At 26.7% G+C, this 19107-nt stretch overlaps 2 protein-coding genes across 4 annotated transcripts; one reads left to right on the forward strand and one right to left on the reverse strand.

Annotated features, from left to right (window-relative positions):
• Positions 1 to 1340: 1340 nt before the first annotated feature.
• LOC145190183 (nucleolar MIF4G domain-containing protein 1-like) lies at positions 1341 to 16130 on the reverse strand. Of its 3 annotated transcripts, XM_090091850.1 has the most exons (22): positions 15995 to 16130; positions 15172 to 15286; positions 11640 to 11773; positions 11376 to 11429; positions 10809 to 10992; positions 10240 to 10328; positions 7460 to 7577; positions 7114 to 7312; positions 6673 to 6743; positions 6399 to 6527; positions 6106 to 6227; positions 5779 to 5872; positions 5660 to 5703; positions 5506 to 5558; positions 5233 to 5366; positions 4653 to 4715; positions 3567 to 3742; positions 3127 to 3222; positions 2768 to 2836; positions 2034 to 2165; positions 1690 to 1784; positions 1341 to 1571 (listed from the first exon to the last, which is right to left on the reverse strand). In XM_090091850.1, exons 2-22 carry the CDS (start codon positions 15203 to 15205, stop codon positions 1382 to 1384), a joined length of 2280 nt encoding a protein of 759 aa, XP_089947976.1. In that variant the 5' UTR covers positions 15206 to 15286; positions 15995 to 16130; the 3' UTR covers positions 1341 to 1381. The 3 variants fall into 3 exon arrangements, 2 of the variants coding, with proteins under 2 accessions (XP_089947976.1, XP_089947975.1); XR_016453775.1 differs by lacking the exon at positions 15995 to 16130 and having other exon boundaries at positions 4653 to 4822; positions 4873 to 5366; positions 15172 to 15327; XM_090091849.1 differs by lacking the exon at positions 15995 to 16130 and having other exon boundaries at positions 15172 to 15327.
• On the forward strand, positions 16072 to 17246 carry LOC145190404 (juxtaposed with another zinc finger protein 1-like). The gene has a single exon (XM_080067257.2). It carries the CDS (start codon positions 16128 to 16130, stop codon positions 16992 to 16994), a length of 867 nt encoding a protein of 288 aa, XP_079923383.2. The 5' UTR covers positions 16072 to 16127; the 3' UTR covers positions 16995 to 17246.
• The last annotated feature ends 1861 nt before the right edge of the window (positions 17247 to 19107 follow it).

The raw sequence follows: 19107 nt of genomic DNA on the forward strand, positions 1-19107 counted from the left end.
TTGCATAAACTGTGCGGAGTGCATTTAAAACCACCATTGTACGTGGCAGTAGGTTTCTTATCATTATTGCAGCAGTATCTATCTTGATCGTAGATTTCTAAGCCTTTTCTCTTACCTTTAAGGATCTCCATTCTCTGATTAGATGAGGCTGAGCATTCGTTGCGTTCATAACAATTTATAAAAACTGGCCAGCTAGCTTAAGAGCAGGAAACATTTGTGAAATTAGATCTTTGAATATAAAACTGAACTTTTAATTGAATCTAATTGTAGAGAAATAGTAAATAGATTTACCTTTAACAAAAATATTACTAATATGTCATATAAACATCGAATTATTCGGTAAAGCCTTATCGGTAAGTCGTATTATTTCAAGAATGATACACACTAGCATCCCCTTGTTCAATAAATTACATCAGCTTCATAATAAATGTTTCGCTCCCCCGTCTACCCTTTTTCGTTGCATAATTATGCTGTTGGGAGAAGGAGTAAAAAATGCAAAAGAGTAAGAGGGGGTTGTGTTCAATCTCTCTAGAAAAACAACAGAGGACAGTTTTTTGTTAAGTATCTGTTGACAAAAATGACATTCTGACTTTTCCTCTTGTAGAAATCAACTCAAGACACACAGGCTCTCCCCATCCCCATTAAATATATTTCCCTTCGTCGTCTAGATTTTAAAGGAGATAATATTCTCCTTCGCAGCGACTTTAATTTTTAACTTAAATATTAGGTAAAAGAATGAAAGTGCTTCTTTAAATCTCAAAATATCTACGTGAGATCTTTTCACAAGATTTGATTAAATCCTATTTTGTTAAAAGTCGGTTTTAAAAATTTAAGGATAAATATACGGACCTTGACAATTTTCTTACTTCGCTGACTCGCAGACAACCTAGAACCCTACCTGTATGGTCTGAGATTTTATGAAATTCCCGTTATACGAATAACAAATAGAAAGCATTCAACAAAAAATCGTAAACTTTGACCGATTTAACATTATTTAGTATATTTAACATATTTAGTATATTTAACATATTTAGTATATTTAGTATATTTAACATATTTAATATATTTAGTACTTCAGTTTAATATGAATTGCCTTAAGTCTTTCTTTGTCTTTATAAACTGTTTTTCAGTTTTAATGAACCATTTTTATTCTTACTGTTACCTCTACAACAGAGATCACAACATATAGAGATCATTAAAAACTAAAAGATCGTAGCTTAACGAGACAAAATCAGGTTATCGCATTTTATCCATTGAATTTTGAGGGTAATGTAATTGCAGTAACGCACCTTCAATTAAAATACTTGGGATAAATTTATCAAAATTTAAACTTCGTTAACTTATTGAGAGAAATTATTCGGAGAAAAAGTCTTTACATTTTTCAGAGATGTTCAACTTCGTGACCGTCTAAGGCTGCCTCACAAATATCGATCGACTCCACCATTTTATTGTAGGCACCACTATTGTGCTGCTGCATTTCGGATGGAATCAGAAAGTGTCTTAAGAACACCTTTAAACCTTCTCGCAACAAGGATAATTTTTCGTTGTTTGCGATGCGTTGAAAGATGGACCTGGAAATAAATCCAATTTAAAACAAACTTTATAAATAATTTAAAATTAAAAAACCAAATTAAAACAAACAAAAGATTTCCATCTTTTTAAACTCAAATTATGCGTAAATACGCTTACTTTGTCACGTTTTCAGGGTATTTTAGTATGATACTTTTGAAGAGATCGATAAAAAATAATATGGAAGATTTGTCTAAAGTACCAAAGCTCACAACCTAAAAGTTCGTTTAAAGACATTAAAAATTTTTAAAAATGTGTATATAAAACTGTAAATTATTTTTTAAACTCAAGCTTCAAGGAAAACGTAAAGAGCCACAAATCTGAAAAGTTCTCTAAAAATCAAATGAATTGATAGTTAAAAAAACAAACAACAACAAAAAAAAAACTCAGAAATTTCTTTAAAAATTTTTAAAATGGCATTTTGAACGTTAAATAATTGAATTTTAAAAAAAAAAAAAAATTACCTTAAGAACAGCTAACGACAAAGATTTAGATGCAAGAAGATGAGCTAAGAGCTGAACAAGATTACTGGAGCTTTGCTTAGATAATGTTGTGAGGATTTTAAATCGATCCCATATCGAATACTGCAAAGTTACCTAAGAGTATTTAAAATTATTTTTGCCAGCGTTTCTTAAAAGTGATAATCGATAATTTTATATATTTGTTACTTTTGCATGAGTATGTATAATTTAAATATGAGTTCATTTTTTTGTGAAGACCAATTTTAACAACTGAAATCACTGAAATAAATGAACTATTAGCTCTCATATTTATATGTTTTTCCATTCTTTTGACACAAAAATCGAGTACCTTACGATTCTACAATGTTTTTATAACACAGCCATCTAAAAACTATTAAAAAAATACTTTCTTTATATCAAACAATATCAACTTTATTTCAATCTACAAACTACTTTTTTCAATAAGTATGACTTGAAAATAATAGAAGCTTGATAGTTGATAGACGTGATAACAGTAAAAGAGGATGCCTTACCTCCCCTCCTCCACCTCCCCCCTCAACCTCCACCTCCCCTCCCCCTCCACCTCCCCTCCCCCTCCACCTCCCCTCCACCTCCACCTCTCCCCCTCCCCCCTTCGAGTACCTTTTCTTACTCTTGTTTAACATATTTAACCATCAGAAAATTTTTTCAAATCTCTTAAAAGAAAAAATAATGAAAAATTAATGAAAAAAGAATACTTGATGACTGTGAGAAAATTGACACAACTGATCTGCAAGATGAGCAAAGAAGGGATTGTATAGCTTGCTCTGAAAAAAAAAAATTTAACATTTAAATGCAGAAAAGAGAAAAAAAGTAAAACCATGAAATATTTCTTGATGCTTTAAAAAGGTGATAGAAAAAAAAAAAAACAATTTTTGAATTTGATCAAAGAAATATTTTGCTGTTATCTATAAGGCAGACATATGGTTGCACCTCTGTTGTATTTCTTTGGTATAAGAATTTTAGAATCGAGATACATTTAAGAATAAAACCAAAGTTACAAACAAACATAGAGAAAAACACAAAAATAAATTTATTAGACGCATAGCACACATACTTGTAAACAGCAGTCAAGTAGCACATGCACTATTTCTCTGGATTGCTTTTCTTTCAAACTTAACTTTAAAAGCCTCTCAAAAGCATCAATATAATCCTAAACGAAGAAGAATAATTTACGAAAATATGACATTTTAATTAAGAGTTTTTTTTAATCACTGAATAAATATCTATTTTTTTTTTTAAAGGTTAAAAGGGCTTTTCTATAAATTTTAAAATTTATTCTAACTGATTGTTAAACTTAATTCAAAATGCATTCTATTTTATTAAAAATATTAAATAACTTTTTTTTGGAAAAATAGAAGAAAGAAAAAAAAAAAAAGGAAAAACAACAATGCAAACAAGAACAATATTTCTAAGAGCCATTTTGTGAATGTAGTATTTGATTGGCCCCTTAAAACAATGTACGCATAAAAGATTGGTCAAACATTTCTTTGTTACCTCACTGCTCATTATAACGCAGAAGATTTTTTTCCTTAAATCAGTGTTCATTCTCTGTTTCTTAGCAACATCCAGCAATTTTGAACTCATGGCAACCTCTGCTGTAGTTACCTGCTTACTATTATCTTCAGCAGGACCTCTACCAGTCCATGCAGAGCCCACAATCCACCATTTTCCTGATGGAAATTTTTAATATCTTACTGTAAGTTTATATTTATAAAAAAAAACAAAAAACAAAAAACAAAAAACACTTTACTTGTAATAAATTATTACATGTAATTATTTATTATAAATACATTATTATTATACAACATTATTAAATTCAATGATTATTTTTTTTGTGATTAAATTACTAGTTTCTAAAAATACAGTTTATTGATAAGTTTTACATTATTTATCATATTAACTACAATATTAACTACATTGCATATTTATACAAATATGGATTTTGTGTTATAAAACAGAGGAAAAAATTGAATAACAATTTTCCTTTATTTGAAAAAAATTATTGGAGAAATTTTTTATAAATTAATACTGCTCAGGATATTTAATTTAAATGATTGGTGATAAATGATTGGTGATGAATGATGGAGACTCGAGTTAAATACACTGTAGAGTGTGATCCAAGACCAAGGGACAAATCAACACAGCATTCGAAATCTAATTTACAGCAAGACAAGAAAAATTTTTTTTTTTACTCGAAAAACCATGAGAAAACTGCAAAACATAAAAATCTGCAACTAGAAAAATCTAACGGTGAAGAAAATCAAATTTGAAAAAAACCTTCAAAAACTTTTTTTTTTTTGAACAAAAATAAAAGCAAAAAGCCTGTTCAGATTCTTTTCTTCTTTTTTTACAAAAGATGATTAAATGATAAAAGATGATGAGAGGATATTCAATACAATTAAAAATATTTATCAATGATTAAACAATTACTTAACTTATAAATTAAAAGGTTTGATTTTGTAATTTAACACCTGAATCATCAAATACCAATTAATACCGGTGAAAAATGTTAAAACTTGAAACATGAATGAATAAATGAAAAAACTGATTTCTAAGAGAAACAAAGAAAAATAATCTCACCTTTTTCTTTTGCTTGGAGCAAATCCTCAAGTGAAACTTTTAGACAGGAGGTGCTAGCATGCTCTAAAAAACAAATGAAAAAAAATAAAGTTTTTTGTTTGAGAGACAACCGTTTGAAGGGCTGTCAAAATGAAAAAAAGTTTTTGTTTAAGAGACAACCATTTGAAGGGCTGTCAAAATGAAAAAAAGTTTTTGTTTTAGAGACAACCATTTGAAGGGCTGTCAAAATGACATGGGAGCCATGTTACTGCCCAGAACATCAACTACTTATTGTAAATTTAAAAGCATCCAGGCTATACAGATTTTTACATCATTTTAAAAAAAGGGAAAGTATTTTTTTTAGATGAAAAATACTGCTGACAAATTTGTTGACAAGTACAGAAATGATAGATAAACTTTTTACAAATATAACAAATTGTACTCATTGTTTACTCATTATTTTACATGTACTTTATCAAGAGTATGGTCAGATTGCACTGCAAAGTGGTCATAAATAAAATTCTCTTTAAAAAAAAAAAAATTAAACGTATAAAAAAAAAAAATACAAGTAATTTTTTTTTAAGCAATAAAAATTGAAAACCAGTTCGCTCTTTAGTTAAAGCTTTCAGCAACTTTCTCATGTCTTCAAAGAGCGATGGATTATACATTGGTATTTTTTTCATATTATTGTTCTTTAATGCATTAATGACATCAAGCATAAATCGTACACGCGACCTGAATTAAATTTAAAAAGTATTGTAGTTTATTATTTGAAATTTGAATTACAAAAATTTTAAAATTTGTAGAAGTTTAAATTTTAAACTTGTTAAAGAGAAAAAAATGGATTTACTTTTTAGAAAATCATTTCACTTACAAATCTTTTATTTCAGATGTGGCAGCTTTTGCTTGAACTTCAAAAATAATTTCCTAAAAAAAACAACATTTAAATAAAATCAAAACACACTATTTAAGAAATAGAAATCTATGAAAAAACTATCAAGTATGGCTTTAGAAATTTTCACACTTACCTTGAGGGATGATGGATCATCTCGTCTTATGTCTGCCCCACATGCTAGAGATGAAAAACAACAAATAACAAGTAATTATAAAAATAGAAAAAACAAACAGTTTTAAATTAAATTCGTACCTTTTAATAGCAGCAGAATCATTTCAACATCATGCTCCGTAAATGTTTTTAGTAATAAACGAACCAAATCAAAGATGAGCAGACTATCCACAACCTATAAATTTTTTAAAAAACTGGATTCTTTAAGAATTATTGAAAAGAAAGTAACTAAGTGCATTTTTAAAAGCAAAATTTAGGGGAGAGTTGGGGGGGGGGGGGGGAATTGGATATTCTCTCCTAAAAGCTAATAGTCTACAAAACATATTTTGTGTTATCAAGTGAGCAAGGAATTCAACACTGCTCTTAGTTAAGACTGAATCTAATATTCTCAAAGAAACTAAAACTTACCTTTAAGTTGTACAAACAGGATAACATAAAAAGAATATTATTGCATTCTTTTTTCTCTTCTGAATTAGACTCCTTGTAAAATTCAACAAACTTCAAAGAAAGCATTTCCAGAAAATAAGGACCTATTTTTTTTTTTTTTTAAAAAAAATGATAATGCAAAAATTAATTTCATGTGATTTAAAAAAATTACAATTTCTTTTTTTTAAAAAAAAAAAAAATTTCAGCAATAGATAATGAAAAGCACATATTAATCTTTCATAAAGTTTTCAGCATTAAGTTTAAGAAATCCTTACTGATTTCAGTAATTGTTAAACTTTGAACAGCAACTACAAGAGCCATGTGTTCCAGTATAAGCTTCTCTGGCATTTGAACTGGAGTCACACATGCATCAAAAATTAATTCATACAATATCTCATTGATTGCTAAAAAAAAAAAAAAAAAAATGGCAAGAAAACGAAATATGTTTTACAAAATCAAACTTAACTTTTAACTAATTATTCAGAAATTGGATAAAACCTAAACAAAAACAAGGAAATTTTAACTAAAACAAGCTGATGATCCACTTACTGTTTCTGCTGTTCTTTAAGTATAAATTTTCAATATCTGAACTGATTTTAGGTAATGAAGCTGCACTCAATCTTAAAAAATACAATATTAAAAACAAGAACATTATTGAAAGATACCTTTATTAAAATCATCAATACAATAAAATCCTTTTTAACTGTTAAAACTGAATTTCTTTTCTTGTTACAAACAATCCCCCTCTTTTTTTTTTTTTTTTTTCATGCTAAAAGTTAAAACTAATTTAGAAAAAAGTCACAGTGCAAACATCCCAAAAAGTACCAGAATTGTATTTTGCAGGTTTGGTATTTTACATTTTTCAAAGTTTAAGAGTGAAAAAGAATTACAAGCAAGAATTAAAAAGATTTCGATCAAAATGTCAGATTTGGTCTCACAGATTTGTTATCACAACTACTTAAGTTTCTAAAAAAAGTTCTGAGAAGTAACCTGTTTAAAAGACCTTTTAGTTGCTTTTTTAGTCTGTCTTTTTCATAATTTTCCCCTGATTCTTCATGTCTTAATGCAGGAGGAATATACTTAACATTACTTTGAGCTTCAATTTTTCTCTTTTTATTATCATTATTTAAACTTGGCTCCATTTCCATTTCTACATCTGAACAGAGGTCATTTTCAAAGTCTGAATCATCTATTTGAAATAAAAGTATAAGCGAGAAAAATAAAAATTAATCAACACAAACTGTTTTAACAAAATTGATATTAACTATAAAAAATATTTTCATTAATGATTTCAGAGTAAAATGGGGTCATCAAAACAAAGAAACTGTTTATTTACCTAAACTCCCAGAAATTTCTTCATCATAGGTTTCGCCAAATAAAATTCTTTCTTTTCTCTCCTTTGCATCTTTTACATCTCTTTCAATCTTTTTCTCTGTCAGAGATTTCTTTTTCAACTACACCAAAGAAAAAAAAAATTCTGCTTAATTTTAGCAGAACTAAAATTGTATTAAAAATACTTTGAGTTTGCATGGCCTACTATGTAATACTTTTGTATTTGTTAAAAAGATTTTTTTGACACAAAATTTTGCCTTCAAGGCAAAAATTAATGGGTCAAGAAAATCTTGTCTTACAGGGTACATAGAAATTCATTAGAAAAAAGTTTGACTTTTTATAAAATCAAGCCTACTGCTTTTAAACATAATAAAAATGAAAAATTGTATAAATAAAATATCTTTATTTATCCTTTAACAAGATAATTATTCAATATGTTCTCCTTTGGCAGCAATAATTGCCTCCAGATGAATTCTGAGCTTTCATTTTTGATCACTGCTTCTTTACAGCAGTTCCAGAGATTTCAAATTTGGATGAGAGGTGGTAAAAACCTTAAACTCAATTTTGCCCCATATGGCATAGTTTAATAAGGTATTCAGGTATGGCATAGTTTAAGGTATGGCATAGTTTAAGGTATTCAGGTCAGAGCTGTTTGAAAGCCCATTTCCTTTTTTGGCATTTAACAGGCATTTTTGAATTTTTTTGGTAGTATGGGTAGCACCCAGGGGAGAATCTTCTTTTTGAATACATCTAGGTAGACTTTGACTTTTTCTATCTTTGAGAATGTTGAGTAGCCTTTTTGATCTTTACTGTCTTGAAACTTTTATTGAGTCTGTGATCAGATGACATTTTGTTGTTGCCTTTGGTTTAAGATCATCCTTGATGATTTTCCTTATAAAATCCTCACTTAGTTCAACTTCCCTGGCCATTTTTTTACATAGATTTATGGGATTGCTTTTTACTTTTGATTTGACAAAAAATAGAGAATAATTGAACCCACTGCCCTCCAATTTTGTAAGCTTAGCTCTAAGAATTATCATGATAGAGCATTTTAAATAATATTTCTAATGAGTTTCTATGCACCCTGCACAATGTCAAATAAGATTTCAAAATATACAACTAAATAGATTTAAGAATATTTATATAATATAAATTTATATGCTTTTTAAATGTAAGATATACTTTGCTTTGCAATACCGAAAAAGTGTTGTATATAACTTAAACATTGCTTCCAACTTTTAGATTTTTGTTCGCTAATCATACAAACTTTATTTTCATAGGGATATCAATTTTTGTTTAAAACAGTTCGAAACTCTGAAAACAAATGAAAAAGGTTAAATGTATGTAGATTAAAGGTTAAATGGATGTAGAAGTGGTTATAAGCAAAAGATGAATAAATTTTCCAGTAACAGCAACAATGCACCATAGAAAACTTTCTTTAATTTTCCTGACAGTAATCATCTAGATCTTCAAAATTGTTGGATTAAATATGTTAACTGAGCTGATTGGATCCTATATATTTAAATACTTTTTGATGAATGGGATGTTACTCCTAAGATTGAGAGTTTTATAATTATGAAGACTGAAGACGAAGACGTTAAAGACTGATGTAAAGAATAAGAAAGGAAATCCAGTTCTATTACCTGAATGGTTTAAAAAGATAGTGTTTACAAGTTGACTAGAGCCAGTATGCTTGTTAATTTTGTTTTCTATATGCATAAAGTTGTAGAGAAGGTATTAAAAAGTATACTATCAGAACTATATAAATTGTCTCCATAAACCACAAGGATATCCAATCTACTCACTTTTGAAAGGTGGCATTCATCTGATATCAATTGATTTAATTGATGAATCTAGCCATGTTATAAATTAGGCCATGGGAGCTGCTTAACTAACAAGGCAATAAAGGAATTTATGACATTTGAGATGCAACCGTCACAAAATTAAGTTTTTATCTTGTATTATATACTATTCAATGCATCATAAGAAACTGTTTATTTCATTTAAAACTTTTAACATATTTTTACTTTAGAATAAAAAAAATACTTTTTTTGCAACTATCAAAATAAGCGAAGAACTATTTTCTTAAAATGTTTTTTTTTTTTTTTTACAAATAACTAAAGTTCATTAACACTGCTGTTAAGTAAAGCACATAAAGAGTTTCTAAAAATAATAATAAAAAATAATAAAAAAAATAGTTATGAAAATAATTATTATAAAATTTTAAAATATTTTTATTAAAAACGTAATTTCTTTATATTCTATCTTGCAAATTTCAGAGAAAATTAAGAAAATATTTTTGCAATAAAAAAGAAACCTTTTTATTCAGAGGTATTGAACTAGCTATCAGATATTTAAGAAAGTTTTAAATCCTGAACTGAATTTCATGCTTAATTCATTAAAGAAACATAATTTTGGAATAATCAGCAATATGTGACATAGTTTCAGAAGAAAATCACTGTTACTTATAAAAAAATGAATCTGAAGATGCATGAACAGCATTTATTTTATTTTTAACATTTTTTAAAATTGTTTTGTTTTACTAAAAGTTATTAAAAAGTACAGCAAAAACAGTTCAAAAAAAAGAATTAACAAAGTGAGGAGGTGTTTGTTTCAATGAACTTTTTTTAAAAAACAGCTGAATTTTCTGTAACAATTACTTAATAATAATTTCTTAAAAAAAAAAAAAAGAATTTTGAAAAAAAAAAAAAATTTGCTCAAATGAAGCAATTTTTTTTTTTTTACAAAACAAATCATATGATTGATCAAGAACAAATTATTTACTGGTGCAGCATTTTTCTTTGTTATATATTCTTCATCAGAGCTGTGAAGATCAGAAACACCTGTTAAAGGGTCAGCAACCTCTAGAATATCTTTTTAATTAAATAAGGAACAATAAAAACAGGATTAAGGAAGGTTTATAAACTTTTTTTCTGTTTACTTTTACAGAAAAAACCTTAACTGCATAAATTTAGTTTAGAAAAGGAAAGATCTCAAAATAAACAACTTTTGTTGTAACCAAATTTGAAGAGTTTAAAAATATTTTCTTCTCAGAACAAAAATTAGTTAAACCAAAAAATTACAGCTAAGACTCAGGTTACACTGAGCTTAGTTTCAAGCATTTCTTGTACAAGAGTTTCTCCTGTATATACATTTATACAGGAGAAACTCTTGTACAAGACAGTAATATATGATGTAAATTATACAGATGTTAACTTCATCAAGAGATGCTTAAGAAAATTACAAAACAGTACTTAAAAAAATTGCTCACTATTGAATCATTTTCTTAAAGCAAAGCACATTAGAATCAATTTTTTCAAATTTATATCAATTTATTTACCATGAAAAGATACAATCTAGCCCATCGTCTTGAAAAAATGATTTCAAGTTTGATTGTGCTTTTACTTTAAGCTTTTTACCAAGTGAAGCAATTATTCTTTCATCTTCTCTATTAGATGCTAAGTAGGCTTCTCTGGACGGATCAACTTCTTCAGGATCTTTTTTATCTGTGGGGTCTTGTGACTGTAGTATTTTTTTCTAATAATATAAGTTATGTTTCTTATTTATATGTAAAATATGAAAAAATATAAAAAAATATTCATGATGCTCTTTTACAAAGTTTTATCTTGATTAAAAATTTGTTGTTAAGGCAACATTAGAAAAATTAACTTACTTTTAAATAAAAGTTATGATCAAATAATATTCTACAAAAGATAAAAAGCTTTTTTTCCTCAAATACTTAAAAAAAAAAAAAAAACTTCATCAATTGTGAACACTATTGACATTTTTGAGCTGAAAAAGAATAACTTACAGCAAAGAAACAAAGTCATTGTTTTCTGAAAATGCTGTTGCTCTTAGGCAAGCAAGACAACATGTGCAAGTGTATAAACATTCCAAAACATTTAAAGTTTCAAACTCACTTTCTTTTTCTTTTTCTTTTTTTTTGGAGCTTCTGTAATTTCTGATATTTGAGCCTTAAGAAATAAAAAAACTCAGTGAAATTTATCATAACATGAAACTAATTTCAATAAAATGGTATTTAAAAAGTAAAAACCTGGTAGAACTTAATTTTTTGACTTGTTCTGTAAAACATTCTAAAACTATATTAAAATTGTTGAAACTCTTTATAAAATTTTAAAATTATTTTTTGTAAGATAAAACTAAATTTTATTTTAAAATTATACTTTATTCTTTGCAAATTTTCTCAATTTAACAGCTTCCTTTTTTCCAATTCTCTTATTTTTACGAAGTTCTTTCCGTGACAGCCTTTTCTTTACACCTTTATTCTTATAAAATGTGGAGCGAGCATTTTTCACAGCTATTACAAAAAGTAAATAATTTAATTAAGAAACTCTAAAAAAATGTTTTAACAAAAAAAAGTGAATTAGTTGTCTCATTTACAACCGCACATTTAACCTAAAGCAAAATATATTAATACAATTGATAATTTCAAAAAATTTTAAAAAAATAAATCTGCTTTTTTTTAAAAATTTTTTTAAATTAAAAAAAAAAAGCAGATTTATTTTATTTTTTGAAATTTTTTGAAATTATTAATTGTATTACTATATTTTACTTTAAATTAAATTTAAAAAAATAATAAAATTAATAAAATATAAAAGTAGAAGCTAAAATATAAGGTATAAGAAATAATCAAAGTAATGTGCACTGAAACAATCATCATCATCATCATCATCATCATCATCATCATCATCATCATCATCATCATCATCATCATCATCATCATCATCATCATCATCATCATCATCATCATCATCATCATCATCATCATCATCATCATCATCATCATCATCATCATCATCATCATCATCATCATCATCATCATCATCATCATCATCATCATCATCATCATCATCATCATCATCATCATCATCATCATCATCATCATCATCATCATCATCATCATCATCATCATCATCATCATCATCATCATCATCATCATCATCATCATCATCATCATCATCATCATCATCATCATCATCATCATCATCATCATCATCATCATCATCATCATCATCATCATCATCATCATCATCATCATCATCATCATCATCATCATCATCATCATCATCATCATCATCATCATCATCATCATCATCATCATCATCATCATCATCATCATCATTATTTGCACCTGTGTTAAAAATAAAGAATAACAAGAAATGTATAAAGAGAGAGAGAAAATAAGGTCTCTCTCTATATATACAATAACATCAATCATATGTTGTTTGCTTATTAATCAGGGAGTATTTTACATGCTTGGGTATAAAACTATCTTTAACCATTGTTAACTTGATTTAAAGGATTAGCGTTTTTCATGCTTTTTTCTGATTTTAACTAAAGTAGTTCAAAAACTTTGCTATGGCCAGTGTTTGCTTGTTTTAATTGATCAAATTCTTTTTAAACATCCATGCAACAAACATTACCTTAACTAAACTTAACAAGTCCTTTTTTTTGGTTTTAATAATCTACTTATGTAATAACTGAACTTAAAACAGATACTTGATTGACATAAACAGGTAGGCCATATTTCTCAAAGCCATTGGCTATTAAATGAAGGTTTAGAGATTGTTAATGAATGGCCCTAAGTTTACTTTAATTAAAACTTTTTTCGTTTTTACTATACAAAAAAAAAAAAAAAAAAGTAATAAACTTAATCCTAGTTAATCCTAATTATTAATTAATTATTAAATTAATAATTGTTAATATTAATAAATATTAATTATAATTAATTAATCCTAATTATTATTTAATAATTAATCCTAATTATTAATTTATTAATTAATTAGAATAAAAAAAAAGAAAAAAAAAAAGAAAGCAGATTTGAAGTAGTGGGAGCTTAACACCCCTAAATTTAAAAATAATTAAAACCCTCTAAATTCTATTAATCAGGTAAAAATCCTGTTGCAAAGTTACATAGATATAACTAAAATTAAAAACAATTATTATTTATTTAAGGAAATAGTTAAAATTTTTATTTAAACATCTTTCAAGAATGAAGCCTATTGCACCTTTAATTTGCAAGTTAGTTTGGGCATAAAAAAAAATGGATGGAGGAAGGAAGTCCTAAACAAATAATCAAGTAGGGGTCCATGGTATGTGTTGCAGCTTACTGTCTCTATTTTCTTATGATTTTTTATTGCAACTTTTTAGCGTTTACAGCACTTCATATTTTTAGAACAAAAATTTTTCCCTCAAACAAAAATATATTGTCTGTCATTTTGAAAAATTTATACTTTGAATAATTATACAATGAATAAGTTACACGATGAAAAATGATATGATGCATAAAGATTGGAGTGTATCTAAGATTCTTTAGATACACGAATATATATATATATATAGCATAGATGTATAGCAAATATCTGAAGGGAAGATGATACCACTCTGCACTGTTCTAATAGTGAAACATGGTAGTGGCTCAGGTATGATCTGGAGATGTTTTTCATCAAATATTACAGATGATCTCACAAGGGTCCATGGTATGTTAAAAGGTAAAAGATATTTTTTTGAATTATAACATTTCAAAATATCTTTTAACATTATTACTCAAAATTTAGTGAATTCCATGTTGAAATGGATCAAAGAAAGCTTAAAAGCTAAAGGATTGTCAACAAAATATTAGTTTCATTTTTATTTTTTAATTTATTGTGTTTTGTAAATAATTTTTTATATTATTATTTGTTAATTAAATCGTTGTAGTTTGTTTATTATGGCCACATTTTTTTGGATACATATGAACACTTGCTTTCATTTCCATACTTTTGTTTTTAATTTTTTTTTTTATTTATTATTATTTTATAATAATTTTATATTGTGATCATTTGATTAATTTAAATTTAAAAAAATCTCTTTTAGCTTTTAAAATATTTAATTTTAAACTTATATTCATACTATAATAATGTGATGGATTGTTATTAATGGCTAATACTGTATGTCTATAAAGTCTTAAAAGATGTAAAATGACTTACTTTTTATATTTATTACAAGATTTGAATTTGAAACTTTTTTAACAAACAAATTGTATGATGGAAAAGGGAATAACAGTCTCTAAGGCACACTTTGTTTTTGCAGAAGACTGTAATCTCACTTTTCAAAAAAGTTGTAGCAAAAGTGTTTGTATTGGTTACACTCTGGCCTGTGCACAGCCCTGTGTATTGACATATGGTAATAAAGATTATATTAACCAGAATTTTTTGATTGACACAAAAGTAAATGTGGTAGGTCAAATTTTTTAATTATTGTACTAAACAACTGAAATTTCTTGTAGCTGTTTAATCTGTACTTTTACTTTACTATGTTATAGAATAATGGTCAGTAATTCTTTTTCTTTTACTATTTTAAATGAACTTTTTAAATTCAGTTTAATTACTAGCCAGAAATGTGTGTGTATATTTTTACATCATTGAAATTGGTGTAGTAGATACCCCTATTGTTGTGTATGCATTAGTAATACAAATTTTTATTATGTTCAAACAATAACTTGATTACATCAGAAGAAAAAAAAAGTTATTTGAAATTAGATCCTATATGTATTCATTTACTTGTCAGATCCTATATGTATTCAATTACTTGTGTAGGAAGAATATAATCATAAGTTAAAGAAAATGTTCAAAAGTTAAAAATAAATAATACAGAATATAAATACATGTGGTAAATATATCTAAAATTACACATGCAAAAATTATGCAATCATACCATCACGTAGAATTCTTTCTTCAGTAGGACCCATTTTCTAACATAGCACTTTACATCATTTCTAGCATTAATAAACTTACACAATCAGCTATATAAATGAGTGATAACATAAACTCTAAAAACAAAAAAAATATGTGTTTAACACACAGGAGATGCATGTGTGTGCCTACACTTATCAATATCAATTTATTTTATGCTAATATTGTTACAAAAGTAAAGTTCATTTCAAATAGTGATTTACTAATTTAAAAAAAAAAAAGACTTAATAATCTAAAGAAAACACACCAAAAAAAACATTACAAACACATTATGTAATAAAAGTAGAATTTCATAAAAATTTATATAGTAACACCCATAAAACAGGTTTTGAAAGTAATAAAATATAGGTAAAATAAATAAAAAATCCATTCATAGATTTACATGATTACAAATAAAAAATTATGATGTAAATAAACAAAAAAGTTGTAGAGGTAAATTTTGAAATGAAGTGTAACTTTTTATGCAGAAATCATCCAGTGATATTAAGGATAAAATTTATTTTTAAAGTGTTTGGAAGGGTGTTCCAAGAAAGGATACACTGGTATGTAATGAAACTAATTCCATTTTTAATTGTCTATTTTAATGTGATAGTTAATTGAAAATAATTTAAATCTTATCTTTTACAACTTATTTCAGATAATGTTTTTTAAGTAGTTGTGTAAAAATCTTAAAGTAAAGATTTTTATGTCATACTAAAAAAAAATCTTTATAAGCATGAGTAATACAATATGTATTTTTAGTTAGTGTAAGTTAGGGATTTTCATAAGATACAATAAATTATTACATGTGTTTATTGCGCCATGTTTCTGTAAAATAGAAGGCGGAAAATGATTATGCAATTTACCAACTCATTAGACTAAACAGAGTCACGTGATTTAAAGAGAAACATTTTAGTAAACAAGAGTTATGGTTTCAAGATGGCAGCATTTTATAAGTACATCTGCCGTTTCGAAAATTGTAGAAAGAAATTTAGTTCGCTTGTTGATCTGATTGATCATATTGAATACCTTCATATTATAAGAGACCCTATTGTATTAAAGCAGCAAGAACTCTCACAACCACCTGCAATTGCATTGAGTTATGTTAACTGCTTCTTTTCTGAAAACCTAAGGAAAGCTCGACCTACTTTACCATCTGATATCGAATTAAAGCGATCTTGTGAGATAGATAAATCTTCTTTAGACAAGTGTGAAGCATTTAGTGATAGCTTTGACAGCCTTCTTGATGAAAGTGACGTTTTTTCAGATGTTGGAAGTGATGATTCTTGTCAGTCATGGGTTGCTAATAATATAAATGCAATAAAAGGGCATACTGACTCTAATTTAATGAATACATTAAATCCGCTGCCCAATACAATAACTACTGAAAGTTTGCAAGGGAAGTTTACATGTCTGGAAGATAGTGAAGGTAAAAAACGTTTTTTATGCACTGTACCTGGATGCACAAAGCGGTATAAAAACATTAATGGAATAAAATACCATGTAAAAAATGGTCACAATAAAAAAGAGAGTGTATCTGGTGAAATAAAAAAAAGCTATATATGTCATTGTGGCAAAGCTTACAAAAGTCAAAGTGGAATGCGTCACCATCAGAACACTCAACATGGTATATCAACAGGGTCAAGTACTCATAATCAACTGTCACCTTACACACCTATACAGTTTGATGCTCGAATAGATAATAGCTTTAAACAGCCACAAGCTAAACTGATTAAACTAAATCCAGCCACAGAAGAACTGTATCAACCCCACACACCTCCTTCTCCTGAAAGTCTTGCAAGCTAGTTCGAGGTAGCTTTATCTATGTATAATATACTTATGTATATATATATATATATATATTGTATATAGTATGTATATATAAAGCTACTGATCTCTATTGTTTGTAAATATGAAATTATATCTTAACTAGCTACATTTCTTAAAAGGAATTTATGGATTTTGAAAAGTAGTTTACTTTTAATATATTTGCATACTTTTTATTTATATCAGAAATTTTGGATAAGAATTGAAGTAACATTTTGTGTCAAGGGTGTGTTAAATAGTATTTTTTAAAAATTAAAAAAAAACATTTGCAAGATGCAGCTCTGATCTTTGAATTAATTTATTGGATTTATTCATCAAGCTGCTTTGCATTTTAAATCACTGAGAAACCAGTGAGCCAATGCACCTTTTTGTGGAGGTTTTTCTGAATACTTTATTATGTTCAAAAAAATTAAGCTAATAGGTATGTTTAGCTTTAAAAATTTGTTTTTAAATTTCTTATTTTTGCTGCATATTATGCTGAAGGGTTTTTTTGTAGGCACCAATAACTTTTTGGTGATAGAATGACAGAAGTGACAAGTTTCATTTACATATATTTATTAAATAAATGCACACACACTCACACAGATATATGTATGTGTGTGTGTGTGTGTGTGTGTGTGTGTGTGTGTGTGTGTGTGTGTGTGTGTGTGTGTGTGTTTATATATATATATATATATATATATATATATATATATATATATATATATATATATATATATATATATATATATATATATAAACTTTTCTTTTTTTTTTTTGACATAAAATCAGAATTTTTAGTCTTTAAAGTTCATTAGTCAAATAACCAAACATAATTTAGCAGTATGATAGAATTTCTGATAAAAAATTAAGTAAGATATTTCATTCTATGTCACAGTTAATCTTTTATTTATTAATAAGCATTCAAAAGAACTCATTCAAGTTCAAAGAAATATTATTTAATAGTTTAATTAATCATTTGGTTTTTGAAACCTTCTGCATAAATTTATTATTTCTGCTTTGCAACTTGCTATACCATGAAATATTTAAAACTTTTCACTTTCCTGCATTTTATTGCTGTTTTTGTGAATCAATGTTTTATTATGGAGACATTTGTTGATAAATTATTTTGTATATACTTGAATTTATTGTAATATGAAATATGCAATTTTATCTCTTTACATTTATTGTACCATTATCTCCTAATAGTTTTAATAAATTATTTGTCAGTGAGTTTAAAAAATATTCAATTGTGAGCTAAAACTTTTTTTAATTTTTATTCAACTTGAACAAAAGGAATGACTTTTTTTTTGTTTGTTAAAGCGCAACCTTTTGATCAATTGAAGTTTTTTAAACTTGTTTTTCATGTTTCACTGTTTTTTTGCTTTGTTCTTTAAGTTTTTTATGTATATACATGCAGTAGCAAGTATATTGCATTTACCAGTTGTATTCATTTGTTGAATTTCTTTACAGAAAGGACATAACTTTGTTTAATTAAAGACATAAAAGTCTAAGGGTGTGGTTAAAAAATTTTTAAAAGTGTTTATAGCTTTAGCAAATGCTGTAGTATTAAAATCTTTTTTGGCAAAAAAGACCTGTTTAATTTGAACTTTTCTAAAATTTTCAATAGTTTAGAAAATTTCAAATTTGCAAGTTGAAATTCTCTGCTCTTTTTTTTCTTTTTTTTTTTAAAAGTTTGTCATTTTTAAATTGAAGTTATATATTGTCCTTTCTTTTTTTATTACAAGAATATATGTATATAATATTTAATAAAGTGTTTTCATCTCGGAAACCTAATACTTCCAAAATTCTATTCCTTTTGTTTGGTGCCAATTTGACATGGCACCACTGGCATGAAATATTATTTATTAGAAAGAGTTGTTTTATACTTTGTGTTTTTTAAGAAAATCTTTTTTTTTTTTTAAATTACTTTTGTGGATGTTTCTGTTTGTTTCTCCTGCTTTAAAGAATCTCTTTTTAATTTTACAAACCATGTGTTTTTTTCAATGAATTGTTTTTGCAATCGTCAGAATCATCTGTTTTATTTTTGTTTGTTTGTTTTTGTTTTTATGGTTTGAAAATGTTTTGAAAGTTTTACCTGTATTTTCTTTTT

Source organism: Hydra viridissima, unplaced genomic scaffold, assembly GCF_058129835.1.
Source record: "Hydra viridissima isolate aposymbiotic clone 2 unplaced genomic scaffold, HvirCarnegie_v1 scaffold_6, whole genome shotgun sequence".
NCBI classification, from domain to species: Eukaryota; Metazoa; Cnidaria; class Hydrozoa; order Anthoathecata; family Hydridae; genus Hydra; species Hydra viridissima.

What these genes read in the sequence shown, in the direction of transcription:
- LOC145190183 (XM_090091850.1), bottom strand. Translation starts at nt 15,205, where the DNA reads ATGGGTCCTACTGAAGAAAGAATTCTACGTGATG. An exon ending in CTAAAAGGTCTTTTAAACAG is followed by an intron (nt 6,744 to 7,113) that starts GTTACTTCTCAG and finishes GTATTTTTTAAG; the next exon opens with ATTGAGTGCAGCTTCATTAC. An exon ending in CTTAAAGAACAGCAGAAACA is followed by an intron (nt 6,528 to 6,672) that starts GTAAGTGGATCA and finishes TTTTTTTTTTAG; the next exon opens with CAATCAATGAGATATTGTAT.
- LOC145190404 (XM_080067257.2), top strand. Translation starts at nt 16,128, where the DNA reads ATGGCAGCATTTTATAAGTACATCTGCCGTTTCGAAAATTGTAGAAAG.